The 12,597-nt window shown below is 45.5% G+C and overlaps 2 protein-coding genes across 4 annotated transcripts; one reads left to right on the top strand and one right to left on the bottom strand.

The window, feature by feature from the left end:
- Positions 1-1,285: 1,285 nt before the first annotated feature.
- Positions 1,286-6,351, bottom strand: LOC311029591 (proteinase-activated receptor 3). Of its 2 annotated transcripts, none has more exons than XM_084034813.1 (3): positions 4,903-5,043; positions 4,125-4,253; positions 1,286-2,702 (listed from the first exon to the last, which is right to left on the bottom strand). In XM_084034813.1, the coding sequence occupies exon 3, from the start codon at positions 2,503-2,505 to the stop codon at positions 1,657-1,659; it is 849 nt and encodes a 282-aa protein (XP_083890939.1). In that variant the 5' UTR covers positions 2,506-2,702; positions 4,125-4,253; positions 4,903-5,043; the 3' UTR covers positions 1,286-1,656. The 2 variants fall into 2 exon arrangements, with proteins under 2 accessions (XP_083890939.1, XP_083890938.1); XM_084034812.1 differs by lacking the exon at positions 4,125-4,253 and adding an exon at positions 6,333-6,351 and having other exon boundaries at positions 1,287-2,702; positions 4,903-5,074.
- Positions 6,352-9,233: 2,882 nt separating this feature from the next.
- Positions 9,234-12,292, top strand: LOC311029909 (proteinase-activated receptor 1-like). Of its 2 annotated transcripts, XR_014598928.1 has the most exons (3): positions 9,234-9,584; positions 10,377-11,695; positions 11,736-12,292. XR_014598928.1 is itself a non-coding variant. In XM_084035314.1 (2 exons), exons 1-2 carry the CDS (start codon positions 9,515-9,517, stop codon positions 11,588-11,590), a joined length of 1,284 nt encoding a protein of 427 aa, XP_083891440.1. In that variant the 5' UTR covers positions 9,234-9,514; the 3' UTR covers positions 11,591-12,292. The 2 variants fall into 2 exon arrangements, 1 of the variants encoding a protein (XP_083891440.1); XM_084035314.1 differs by having other exon boundaries at positions 10,377-12,292.
- The last annotated feature ends 305 nt before the right edge of the window (positions 12,293-12,597 follow it).

Below are 12,597 nucleotides of genomic sequence, written 5' to 3' on the forward strand. Positions count from 1 at the left end.
TTGAACTCGTAATTGATTGGATGTCGCGGCGCGATGCCGCCTGAAAAGTTCGATATTTTCAACTTTATTCGCGCCGCGTCAGACGCGCCATTCGCGCCATTCGCGCCGCGTCAGACGCGCCATTCGCGCCATTCGCGCCATTCGCGCCGCGTCTCATCGCGCCAGACGCTCCATTCGCGCCGCCTCCGCCTGAATCGCGTGTCATCGCGCCATTTACATTGGTTTTCAATGTAGAGTCGCCGCTCAATTCGCGTCTATCGCGTTCGGTGTTTCTCTACCAGGTGGTTATTTACAACCGTATCACAATATATTGAAACCATTTATTTTATAAATCATGATATATTCATATATTCTTAATATTCTTCAGATTTTTTGTCCAAAAAGTCCTGAATAAGTTTCATATTATCAAACAACAGTTCAAACTCTAAAGTGCACCTGAGGGATTTGAACCAGCAACCTTCACACTGCAGAACTGTCTCACTACCAGCAGAGCTGTCTCACATTCACCCTGAAAGCTGCTTCCAGGTGAAGATTCAGTCCTTGTCCTAGCTCCTAGTTACTGGGTTCACTACAGGTTTCAGGTTGTCTGGTTCAGGTGGATCCGGTTCAGGTGGATCTGGTTCAGGTGGATCTGGTTCAGGTGGATTCAGGTTGAAGTGTGTAAACTGAAGAAGTTGCTGCAGCTCCGGTCTGATCTTCTTCCTCTCTCTGGGTCTCTGTGTCCAACAGCGCTGAAGATGGTCTGGTGGTTCAGGACGCCGTCTTTCAATGTGGCCCCGTGGGTTCGATCCCCGCCCCAGGTACGCCACACAGGAGTGCATGTGATGAATGAATGTGATGAATTTGCGAATTTCAAACCGTTGCGTTCACAAAAAGCCGCTTGCGTCGAATTTCAACTTGCGAACTTGCGATTTTCAACTTGCGAACTTGCGAATTTCAACTTGCGAACTTGAGAATTTCAACTTGCGAATTTCCAACGAGGAAGAAGCAGAGACTACCAAGACCAGCAGAGACCACGTAAGTCCATGTGAGCCCAGGGGGTCGAGCTAGCTAGCTAGCTTAGCAAGCTAGCTAGCTTGACGGGCAAGTTTTTTTTTTATTGAAATATTTTGTAATGCAGGCTGATCAGGTGATGAGCTGGTCATGTGACCTGCATATTAAACTGTAAACGTTTAATGGATCACCTGCATGCTTTTAATTTAAACTGGATAAAAAAATAATAAAACCCCTAAAAACACATCACAGGTATCTAAACACCTTCATTTACAGAATAATTTATCAATGTTTAGGTTGATTACTGGGCAATAATGTTAAAGACAACTACAGTTATAGATAGAAAATAATGCTTTTATTTGTTATGGTCACAGTTTACTTTGAAACACATTTCAGACAAATATATTAAGATTTTAACTGCAGACTTTATATTTCACAACAGATTTACATTCAAGTCAGTTCAAGAACCAGTTTATCTGCTTCCATATAACTGTGTGTGTGTGTGTCTCATATATCATTAGATGTATGAGGAGTGGCCGTCGTCATGGTTATATCACCTGTTGGGTTGAGGTCCGTTCCGCGTTCTCTTTGGATTCCAGCCAATGAGAAAAGCTCCTCCTCCTCCTCTTCACCAAATCAGAACCAGGTCTTGTGGGTCCCCCTTCAGACCGACAGGCTCAGGGTCTTGCCCTTGAAGAGCCTGAAGTGGAGCGTGGACCCTGCAGACTTGGACATGAGGACGAAGAGGAAGGGGTCCAGGCAGGCATGCACGCAGCAGAGACACGCCGCCACCTTAAAGTGCACGTACGTGTGCTCCGCTCCACCGGTGAACAGCTGCACGTGGTGCAGGAAGTGGAGAACGCCGGCGGGGGCGAAGCACACCAGGAAGATGATGAAGACCAGCGAGCTGGTCCAGATGTACATCTTCCAGTCGTGGTGTGACCGGTTCAGCTCGCACATGATCCGGGTGTAGCACGCGCCGGTGACCACCAGGGGGAGCAGCAGGCCGAGGACGGTCAGGAACAGGTTGTAGTACAGCAGGAAGCCGTGGGAGTCGTGGTTCAGGGGCAGCACGTCGTGGCAGGTGACCCGGCCCACCTCGGGGATCCAGTAGCTCTGCCGGACCAGGACCTCGGGGAGGACGGCGGCGCCGAACACGGCCCACACCGCCACGCTCACCCACCAGGTGAGCGCCCTCTTGGGGAGGCTCTTGTACAGGAACGGGTGCGCCACGGCCAGGTATCGCTTCACGCCGATGCAGGCCAGCGTCTGGGCCGAGCAGTAGAGGTTGCCGTAGAAACAGGCCGTGACGGCTCGGCAGGCGGCCTCGCCGAGCGCCCAGTGGTTGCCGTGGAAATGGTAGTGGGCCTTGAAGAAGAGGGAGAGGAGGAGGAGGAGGTCGGAGACCGCCAGGCTGCAGTAGAGGATGGCCGACGACACCTTCCGGACCTTGGTGGCGAGCGTGCACAGGATGGCGATGTTGGCCGGGATCCCCACGGCAACCACCAGCATGTAAATACCGGGGATGACCCGCGTGCTCAGCGGGCCGCGGAGGAAGGCGGCGGAGCTGTTGCTAAGCGACCGCAGAGATGGAAGGGAATCGGAGGGGCCGGGAGCTTGTGTGCCATTTAAGACAACGGGGTTCGTCTGGACGAAGACCGGGTCAGCCACGAAGGTTCTGTCTCTCCTCTCTGGGCTCCACCTCCTCCCTGCAGCAACAACAACAACAACGCCACCATATTATTATCAACACGTATCAGGTCTCTGATAATACACTGATTCCTCCGTCTGGAGGTAGTTTATGAAATAGTCATGAAATAGAGATCTAGTGATTTGATACGTGGACGCTTACACCATAGACAGAAAGTGGCTGTGGTTGTCGACACCATTTGGTAGCCATCTTGGAACTTTGCAAATTCAAGGGGCAACTTAACTCCATCCGGCTTAATCGGGCCTTTGGTGTGAAGCTGTTAACAAAGTTAGTGTGGTAGCATGGTAGCATGGTAGCGTGTTAGCATGGTAGGATGGAAGAATGGTAGCATGGAGCATGGTAGTGTGTTCAGCGTAGCATGGTTTTCTGGTATCATGGTATTGTGGTAGCATGGTATTTTGTAGCATGGTAGTGTGGTCGCATGGTATTGTGGTAGCATGGTAGCATGGTATTTTCTAGCATGGTAGAGTGGTTGCATGGTATTTTAGTAGCATGGTATTGTGGTAGCATGGTAGCATTGTACTTTGGTAGCATGGTAGTGTGATAGCAGCATAGCATGGTATTCTGGTAGCATGGTAGTGTGGTAGCATGGCATTGTGGTAGCATGGTATTGTGGTAGCATGGTAGTGTGATAGCAGTGTAGCATGGCATTGTGGTAGCATGGTATTGTGGTAGTGTGGTAGCATGGTAGCATGAAAGTCGTGCTGAGCGAATATAATGTAAAAGTCACGTCCATGTACGTGAATCACTTGAACCACGTTGGCTAATAAAACAGTGACTCAGCAATTATCTAGTTAGTTATCTCGTTATCGATGGCAGCGTTTCCTCCAGCTGATTAAGAAGGTAACTGACTTTGTGAAACAGTGGCGTCGCCGGCGGGTGAGTCAGTCTGCAGTCAAGAAGGCGGACACCATCTCAGCGTATACCTCCCTGCAGACTCTCCACTTCCTGGCCCTCACGAAGACCTGGATCACCCCAGGAAACACTGCCACTCCAGCTGCCCTTTCAACTGCCTACTCGTTTTCACACTCGCCAAGATGAACAGGGTGAGGAGGAGGAACTGGGCTCCTCATCTCACCCAGATGGTCCTACCAGGTCCTTCCTCTGGACCACCTACCCCGATCTACACTTGAATTCCACGCCGTCTCTGTCACCCTTCCTTTCAAACTCAACATCATAGTGATCTATCGCCCACCCGGTCCTCTCGGAGACTTTTTGGATGAGATGGATGCCCTCCTGAGCTGCTCCCCTGATGATGGCACACCCCTCCCCCCCCTTCCTTCCTTACTGCCGATGACTTTGCTACTTACTTTACCAAGAAAGTAAATGACATCAGCTCCTCATTCACGCCTATTCCCTCCGAGAAGACATCTCCCCCAACTCTCAACTCTGATGGTCTTACCAGCTTTAGCCCCCTCACCTCTGAAGACGTTCACGCACTCGTTACATCTAACCGTGCCACCACCTGCTCCCTTGACCCGATTCCCTCCTCTCTTCTCCAGGAGCACTTTGCTCCTCTACTTCAGCTGGCCGGCTGGTACCACCATCGCTGACATCAAACAAATGTCGCTCAGCAAAGTCCAGACTCTTCTCTGTTCTGGTCCTCAGTGGTGGAACGAACTCCCGACCAATGACAGGACAGCAGAGTAATTTGCCATCTTCCGAAAAAGGCTCAAGACTCACCTGTTCAGACTTCACCGTGACTCTACATAGCATGTCCCACTAACACCCCTCCCCCCCCCCCAAAAAAAACCTATAGCACTCTGATCGTAGCACTGTTGCTCTTGTGGTACTACTTTACTCAGAAGAGGACCTAACACTTCTATTTTTAGCTCTTACTTTATCGGCAATGATACGTTGTGGTTTCTTTGTTTCCTTCTTTTGACAAATGTACTTATTGTAAGTCGCTTTGGACAAAAGCGTCTGCTAAATGACCTAAATGTAAATGTAAATGTAAATTCAAAATATATAAAATCACAGTGAATGTTTCAGAATTTATTAAATGTCTTCTTTTTTTTTTACTTTTTTCAAAAACATCACAGAGCACTCCCTGACATTGAACCTGAGAAAATAAATAATAAAAATTTAAATAAATTAAAAAAGATTAACAAGAATGAACAAAACAGAAAAAAACACAATAATAATAAATAAATAAACAAAGATAGAATAGAGATGTCTTCATTCCTTTAAAGTCTTACCTTTGTCCTGCAGAGCGACGTTCAGACAGAGAGATGAAACCAGCAGAAACACAAGAAGCTTCGCCATCGTGATTAATGGCGTTTTCCTCCGGTTTACCGGCTCTGAACTCACTGCGGAAACACACACCGGACGTTCGCTGCTTCAGCAGGAGTGTGTGTTTCCTCCAGGTTCCTGTTTGAACATGCAGATGTGTAGTCTGCGAAGCGTGGTGATTAGAGCTGCTTCTCATGACGTCACAAGCCCGTCATGAGAAACATGATGAAGACGAGGAGATGAAAGAGACGATAAGCAGCTCGTCTGAACACGTCTGGACCTCGTTATTTAAAAGTCACTTCAGTCTCTCAAGACGACGATAAACTTTAGACTTATGAGCTCAAGATAATAATGTCATGGTTCAAAATAATGACAACTTTTCTCAATAGTTTCACTTAGTATCTCAAAACAATGAGAAACTTTTATATCACAATGATGACATTTCTTAGTATTTTTTTGTTAATATCTCAAATAATGACAACTTTTCTCAATATTTTGAGTTAGTAGTTTAGATAAAATACGTAATATCTCAAAAATAATGAGAAACTTTGTCAGTTTTATGACTTATGATCCAAAAATAATGACTGATTAGCTCAAAATTAGAAACTTTCTCAATATTTTCACTAAATATCTCAAAATAAAGAGTAAAAGAATGAGAAACTTTCTCTCTATTATAACTTTTATATCACAATAATTACGTAAGTATTTTTTAAGGTAATATCTCAAAATAATAAAAACTTCTCAATATTTTGACTTAGTAACCGAGGTCAATTACTTAATATCTAATAAATAATGAGAAACTTTGCCAGTTTTATGACTTATGATCTAAATATCATGACTTAATATCTCAAAATGACTCAAAATAATGACTGAGAAACAGTCTCCATTTTTTTACTTTACTTTTTACTCAAACCATCTCGACCACATTAAAATCTATTTATATATATTTATTTATTTTGTCTCATAGCCCTTTAGAGAGTTTGTTGCCCCCCAACCAGACGGAGACGTTTCTTTGTTTATTTTCCATTTTATTATCTGAGTTTCGTCCAGCTGATCACAGATGTGACCTTCGTCTCGTCGTGGTCTCATCTTGTTCATCAGATACGCTGGGGGGTTTTCATTGCCAGCATCTAATTGACCTTTGCCCCCTCGGCTACCTCCCTCGCCTGTGACATCACGGCCGCCATGGAACTCAAAACATTCCGATGACTCAAACCGAGATGAAAACAAACCATCGCCTGCTCTTCACAACAAACCAGAATATCAGACGAGGAGGCGAAGAAAACAAGACTAGAAACAAACAATCAAAAAATACTTTTTAAACAAAGTATTTAATGCAACCTCGATGTATGAAGATGAAGACAAAATGAAAGCAAAAGTGAATGAAGTGTAAAACTCAGATGTCTTCCAGCTGTGCTGATTCATAATTCTATAGAAAACACAGAAGAACATCTGTTTCCTGTTGAGAACGCCTCGACGCTGCTTCCTGTCTCTCAGTCAGGAAGCAATAAAGTTGATTTAAGAGTTCAGAGAGAAATAAACTTGTGATCAGTGAGAGAAGGAACTCAAGTGACTATAAAGTCATAATGCAATATGAGTTACATAAACCCATAAACAGGCTTTCTGCTGGTCGCTTGTTAGAAAACATTAGACAGTTTTCACCACCAGGGGGCGACATTTCTCTTTATTAGTGGACTGTTTTTTGGACTTTGTATTGAAGACATTTATTGTTGCCATTGTTTTTAGCACTTGCAGCTCTGATGAATACATTAATATGTACATGAAATACATATATACGTACATGGAATGAATAATTAAAGTAAACAGTGGTAATGTCTGGGAATCAGAACTGTGATACGTGGAGGTTTGGGCGTTTCCTTTGAACACGCTGATCCATATCTCATCCGTTATGATGAGAAACTATATTTAAAAGTGACTTCAGTCTCTCATGATGATGACAGTTTGACTTCATGTCTCAAAATTAGAAACTTTCTCCATATTTTCACTTCGTATCTTAGAATTATGACTTAATATCTAAAAAAAACTATGAAAAACTACATCAGTTTTATGGATTATGATCCAAAATAATAACTTAATATCTAGTAGAGTTTTTATATAACATTAAAATATTTTCTCTTGTCATTTTTTTAAACTTACTTTTTCATCCTGCATCAAATCATTCATATTTAAGCATTTTAGTCCATCTGGTCTCTTGAAAACAATTTTTTTTGTCATTTTAGTCAAACTTATTTCACATATTTGATCTTATTATTCATCAAATAGTGAGATTGATATAAAATATAACACAACAAAAACAGAAGGACAAGTACACGCTGCTGGTACTCAGAGTAAAACCTTTCTGGTGTCGCTACTTTTATTCTACTTATCTGAACATATTTTTTTCATTCGTTTCACTATTTCTTCTTTATCAGGGAGATAAATCCCATTTAAATGATTTGAAAACAGAGTATAAGAATGGCATTTTTCCTGGAACACATTGAACCTGAACAATAACAGAAATAAATCTTAAAGATGTTGAACCTACAACTCGATAAAGAAATGAACACATGAGTCTAAATAAAACGGTTTCATATCAGATACCTTCGTCTGTCTCGGACCAAAATACACAAAGTTCCTCTTTCGGGGAAACTTTCATTCACATGATAGAAATGTGTGACAGTGAGACAGGACTGAACCGGGCCACGGACTACAGGTCTAGACCTGATCCCCCACAGTCCGGTTCTCGGCCTCCAGTTCACAGCTTGTTGTGATTATATTGCATTTTGCACTAGCTGTTAAATCATACATATTATTATAACACAGTGTATTTATTTTTTTTATTCATGTTTATGTTCTTATTCTTTGTAATTATTGTGTGCACTGAACACCATTATTCTGTTTTTATTTAGTTTTACTCTGTAGCACCTTGAGATTGTTTTATAAAAAGTGCATTACAAATAAAATGTATTATTATTATTATTATTATTATTATTATTAATAAGACAATAAACTCCTTTCTGGTTGTTTCTGCTTCCCCCTAGTGGACAAAAACATTGCAGGTTAAAAGAGGTAGTCTAACATTTTTGATACCGCTCTGATGTTTGTACATTACGTATGAAGGTAGCAAACTTAGCCTAGCTTAGCTTAGCTTAGCATAAAGACGGGGAAATGGGGTGAAAGGTAACTCGTATCAGGAACTCTGGCGCTCGCCAATCTGCACAGGAAGCTGTCAAAGCGACAAGGCGGTGACTTCCTCGTTTCCGGCGATGACGGCGACCCCGGGAGGAAAGCGTGAGGAACTCGTAGCTTCAGGAGCTGGAAGGCAGACTAGTGAGATCTGCTGCTAAATGTGTGCCGGCCCTTTAAGAACTCCCTACCAATAAAAACATAACAACCTTTAAGATGATTAAACATCAGGAAAAAGCAGCGTTTGGAGCGGATGTCATCTCTACAATGTGTTTAGTTTAAATCGTGAGTTTGAGGAAAAAGATGAAAAACAAGAGACGGATTGTTGATAAATATTTGTGAGGAAACGAGTTTCAGTCTGCGAGCCGAGATACCGAATCCCACCGGAGACTGCTCCCACCTCGGCCTGCACTCTCTCTCTCTCTCTCTCTCTCTCTCTCTCTCTAGCAAACACACTCTCTCTCGCCCTTCATTTCCGTCTGGTTTCGGTGGGAGAGAAATAATCTGAACTTTGTTGTTTACCAAAGATATGTAAACAAAGAATTGAAACGAGACTAAAAAGGCAACAAAAAGAGGGGATGGCTGGTTGCCAGGGCGACATGTTTGGATGTTAACTATGCACTATATATATACTATATAACTTCCAAACGAAGTCTTTAACTGATGGGACGTATCCGACCGCTGCAAACAGGAAGTAGAGAACAGGAAGTACATCACATCTCCAGGGATTCACGTCATCCTCAAAGAGCGTTCATGGATATCATTATTATTTTTATCCCTCAAGCAAGACGTTCACACTTCAACTCACGCACCATTTATTTATTTTATTTATGTATGTATGTATGTATGTATTATTTTATTAATTAATGTATTTATTTCATTCATTCATCTTTTATTTATCATTGTATTCATTTATGTATTTATTATTATTTATTAATTAATTGACTACCACACATATATTTCTGAAGTAATTATTGTTTGATTCCAGATTTCTGATCCATTAAAGAAATCGGGGAAAGTTGGTTTAATATTAAATTGAAGAAATTACATTTTATTAAAAAAAAAAGTCTGTAATGTGTCTGGACATGGTCAGTGTGTGTGGGTGTGTGTGCAGCTGTGGCTCCTTGGCTGTTTGGACGGGAAGTGTGACGTCAGAGCGTCGGAATGTGTCTGTCCGTGCTTCTCAGGCTGCAGTCGATTAGCGGACCGGGGCGTTCCGGACCGGACCGCGGTGGGCGGGGCCTGAAGCCGTCGGTCACACTGGCTGGATGATGAAGAAGAGCAGCAGAATCTGAAGGACACTCGACGACCACGGATCCGGATCCTCTCTGCCGTGGGCTTTTAGTGGTTTTATTTGTTGTATTTGTTTGTGACGTCATCACGAGGATCAACATGTTTGCTAGAACTCTGCTGCTGTTGGTTCTGGTGTGCGCGCGCGCTGCCTCGGCTGCAGCCAGTAACGGTAAGACCTTTCTAGACCTGTCTGCCTGTCTCACTAAGTTAAGTGTGTCTCATGGAAGAGGTCACGTGACGACTGTAGACACTTTTTAATGAACTTCTATGACGAGTTCGTTTATTTTCTTTGGTCATTAATCAATAGATTCAAAACTGTTTAATTAGGTAGGTCAAACAAAAAAACTCCCATGCATTCGATGACGTCACCTTGTATTTAGCCCGCTCGTTTTTTATGGTCGATTAATTTGTGGATTTTTATTAAAACAATGTAATTTATTCTCTCTCTCTGTTTCTCTCCCTCTCTCTCTCCGTCTTTCTCTCTCTCTGTCTCCCACCCTCTCTCTCTCTCTCTGTCTCCCACCCTCTCCCCCTCTCTCTCTCTCTCTCCCCCTCTCTCTCTGTCTCTCTCTCCCCCCTCTCTCTCCCTCTTTCTCTGTCTCTCTCCCCCTGTCTCCCCCTCTCTCTCTCTCCCTCCCTCTCTGTCTCTCTCTCTCCCCCCTCTCTCTCCATCTCTCTCTCTCTCCCCCTCTCTCTCTGTCTCTCTCTCCCCCCTCTCTCTCCCTCTTTCTGTCTCTCCCTCCCCCTCTCTCTCCCCCCTCTCTCTCCCCCCTTTCTCTCCCTCTCCCTCTTTCTGTCTCTCCCCGTCTCCCCCTCTCTCTCTCTCTCCCCCTCTCTCTCCCTCTCTCTCTCTCCCTCTCTCTCTCTCCCTCCCTCTCTCCCCCTCTCTCTCCCTCTGTCTCTCCCTCTCTCTCTCTCCCTACCCCCTCTGCCTCCCTCTCTCTCCCCTCCACCCCCCCAGGCAGTGTAGATGTGCGGTCCTTCGCATACGGCCCCCAGCTGAATGAGCCGTTGGATCTGACTGGCGTGGACGGCGATGACATCATCGGTCAGAACGGCTCCTCGCCCGTCGGGGCGGCCAACATGTCGGAGGCAGCGCTGCTGTTCCTGACGGGCGGCGTGTCCACTGTGCTCATCCCGTCCTTCTACGCGCTGGTCTGCCTCGTCAGCGTGCCGGTCAACGTCCTCGCCGCGCTCGCCTTCGCCCGCCGGATCCGGCCCAAGAAGCCGGCGGCCATCTACTTGCTGAACCTGGCGTGCGCTGACCTGCTCTTCGCCGCCACGCTGCCCTTCAAGGTTGCCTACCACTTCTCCGGCAACAACTGGGTGTTCGGGCCGCTCATGTGCCGCGCGGTCACCGCCGCCTTCTACTGGAACATGTACTGCTCCGTCCTGCTGGTGGCGTGCATCAGCGTGGACCGCCTGCTCGCCGTCGTCTACCCCATCGACTCACTGGTGTGGAGGCGGCCGCGGAACGCCGTGGTGGCGTGCGTGGCCATGTGGGTGCTGTCCTTCGCCGGGTCACTGCCCCTCGTCCTGTCCGAGCAGACCCTCCACGTCACGGAGCTGGACATCACCACCTGCCACGACGTCCTGCCCACGCACGACCTCGTCTGGCGCCACCGCATCTACTTCGTCACGCTCTGCTGCGCCCTCTTCTTCCTGCCGCTGCTGGTCACCGTGGCGTCCTACGCCCGGGTCATCTGGTCGCTGAGCAGAGTGGCAAAGGGCGTCCCAGGGCGTTCCCGCCGGAGGACGCGGGCCGTGGTGATGGTGATGACCGTGCTGGTGATGTTCCTGCTGTGTTTCACGCCCACCAACGTCCTGCTGCTGGCGCACTACCTGCAGCTGGACGAGGGCGTGGCGAGGAGCGGCGGCGGCGCTGACGGCTCCTACGCCGTCTACCTGGTGCTGATGTGCGTGGGGAGTCTCAGCTGCCTGCTGGACCCGCTGGTCTACTACTTCGGCTCGTCCCAGTGCCAGAGGGAACTCTCCAGCGCTCTGAGGTGTCAGAAGATCCCGAGAAGCAGCTCAGAGTCCAGATCGTCCAGATCCAGCAGCAGGACCATTCTGAAGTACAGCCGTGCAGAAAGCTCCAGAACAAACCCTCCGGCCCCCCAGACCGACACCTTCCAGGCGGACCTCGGCAGCCAGTACAAGAAGCTGCTGGTCTGACTCCCGGACGGGGATGCAAACGAATGTTTTATATAAAGACACAGTTAACCCGGCGGGATGTTTGTGGCTCAGAATGAAGCCCTGTTGCCATAGAAACAATAGAGCGTCTGACAGACGTAAAACAGAAAAGGAAGGAAGTGGAGAGATTAGATGTGCTTTTTTTTGCACTTTGTGTGTCAGAGCTGCAAATGAATCTGTACATTGAATGCAAGGAAACAACTTTTTATGTTGTATAATATATATAGTTATATATATATAAGTTTTTAGCTGAGGAGCTTTTTTCCAAGCACTTATGATTCACTTCTGTTTTTTTAAACTAAACAAGCATTATAGTGGGTTTCCTGCTGCTCTCTGCTGGTTGGAAACCATCAAATACTGTTAAATGCATCATATAAAGTGAGCTTCTTGTCCTCTCCAGCAGGTGGTGCGACTGCACTGCTAATAGAGCACATCTCTTACACTGTGATGAACCGACTGAGGGAATAAACACTTTGATGAATCTTGAAACAAGTCGGGTATTTCCTAACTTTAATTGTTCATCATGTTAGATTTAAAAATAGTAAATGAACAGTGATATAAGAGGAATATATGGCAGGCTCTATATTTCTTCGTATACACAACACGTCTAACTGTTTCCCTGATTTTGTGAAAATGTCCTTTTTCTGTATTTTGTCACCATTAAATGTGGAAGTTTGTAGCAAAGTGAAATTTTTCTTTTCTTCGTAGTCGGGTTTAAGAAGAAGAACTTTGGTTTTAATCCTTTTTATGAAGTGATCAAATGCAGCCGAGGACTCCAGCTGGACCTGGATTTGGAGAAATGGTCCATACGTGGGGGGTTCTCACGAGTTATGTATACTGGAAAACAGAAGTAGCTCCAACTCTTCTAAGTAAACGCCCCTCATGAGCTTGTTGTTTAATTTACATACAATTTACATTTTTTTAGTTCACCCGTTGGTTTTTGGACTCCGATTTCGAAGCCTCCAGTTCTTTTGGTTGTCGCCATCTTG

This window comes from Eutrigla gurnardus (genome assembly GCF_963514095.1).
Source record: "Eutrigla gurnardus genome assembly, chromosome: 19".
Lineage (NCBI taxonomy): Eukaryota > Metazoa > Chordata > Actinopteri > Perciformes > Triglidae > Eutrigla > Eutrigla gurnardus.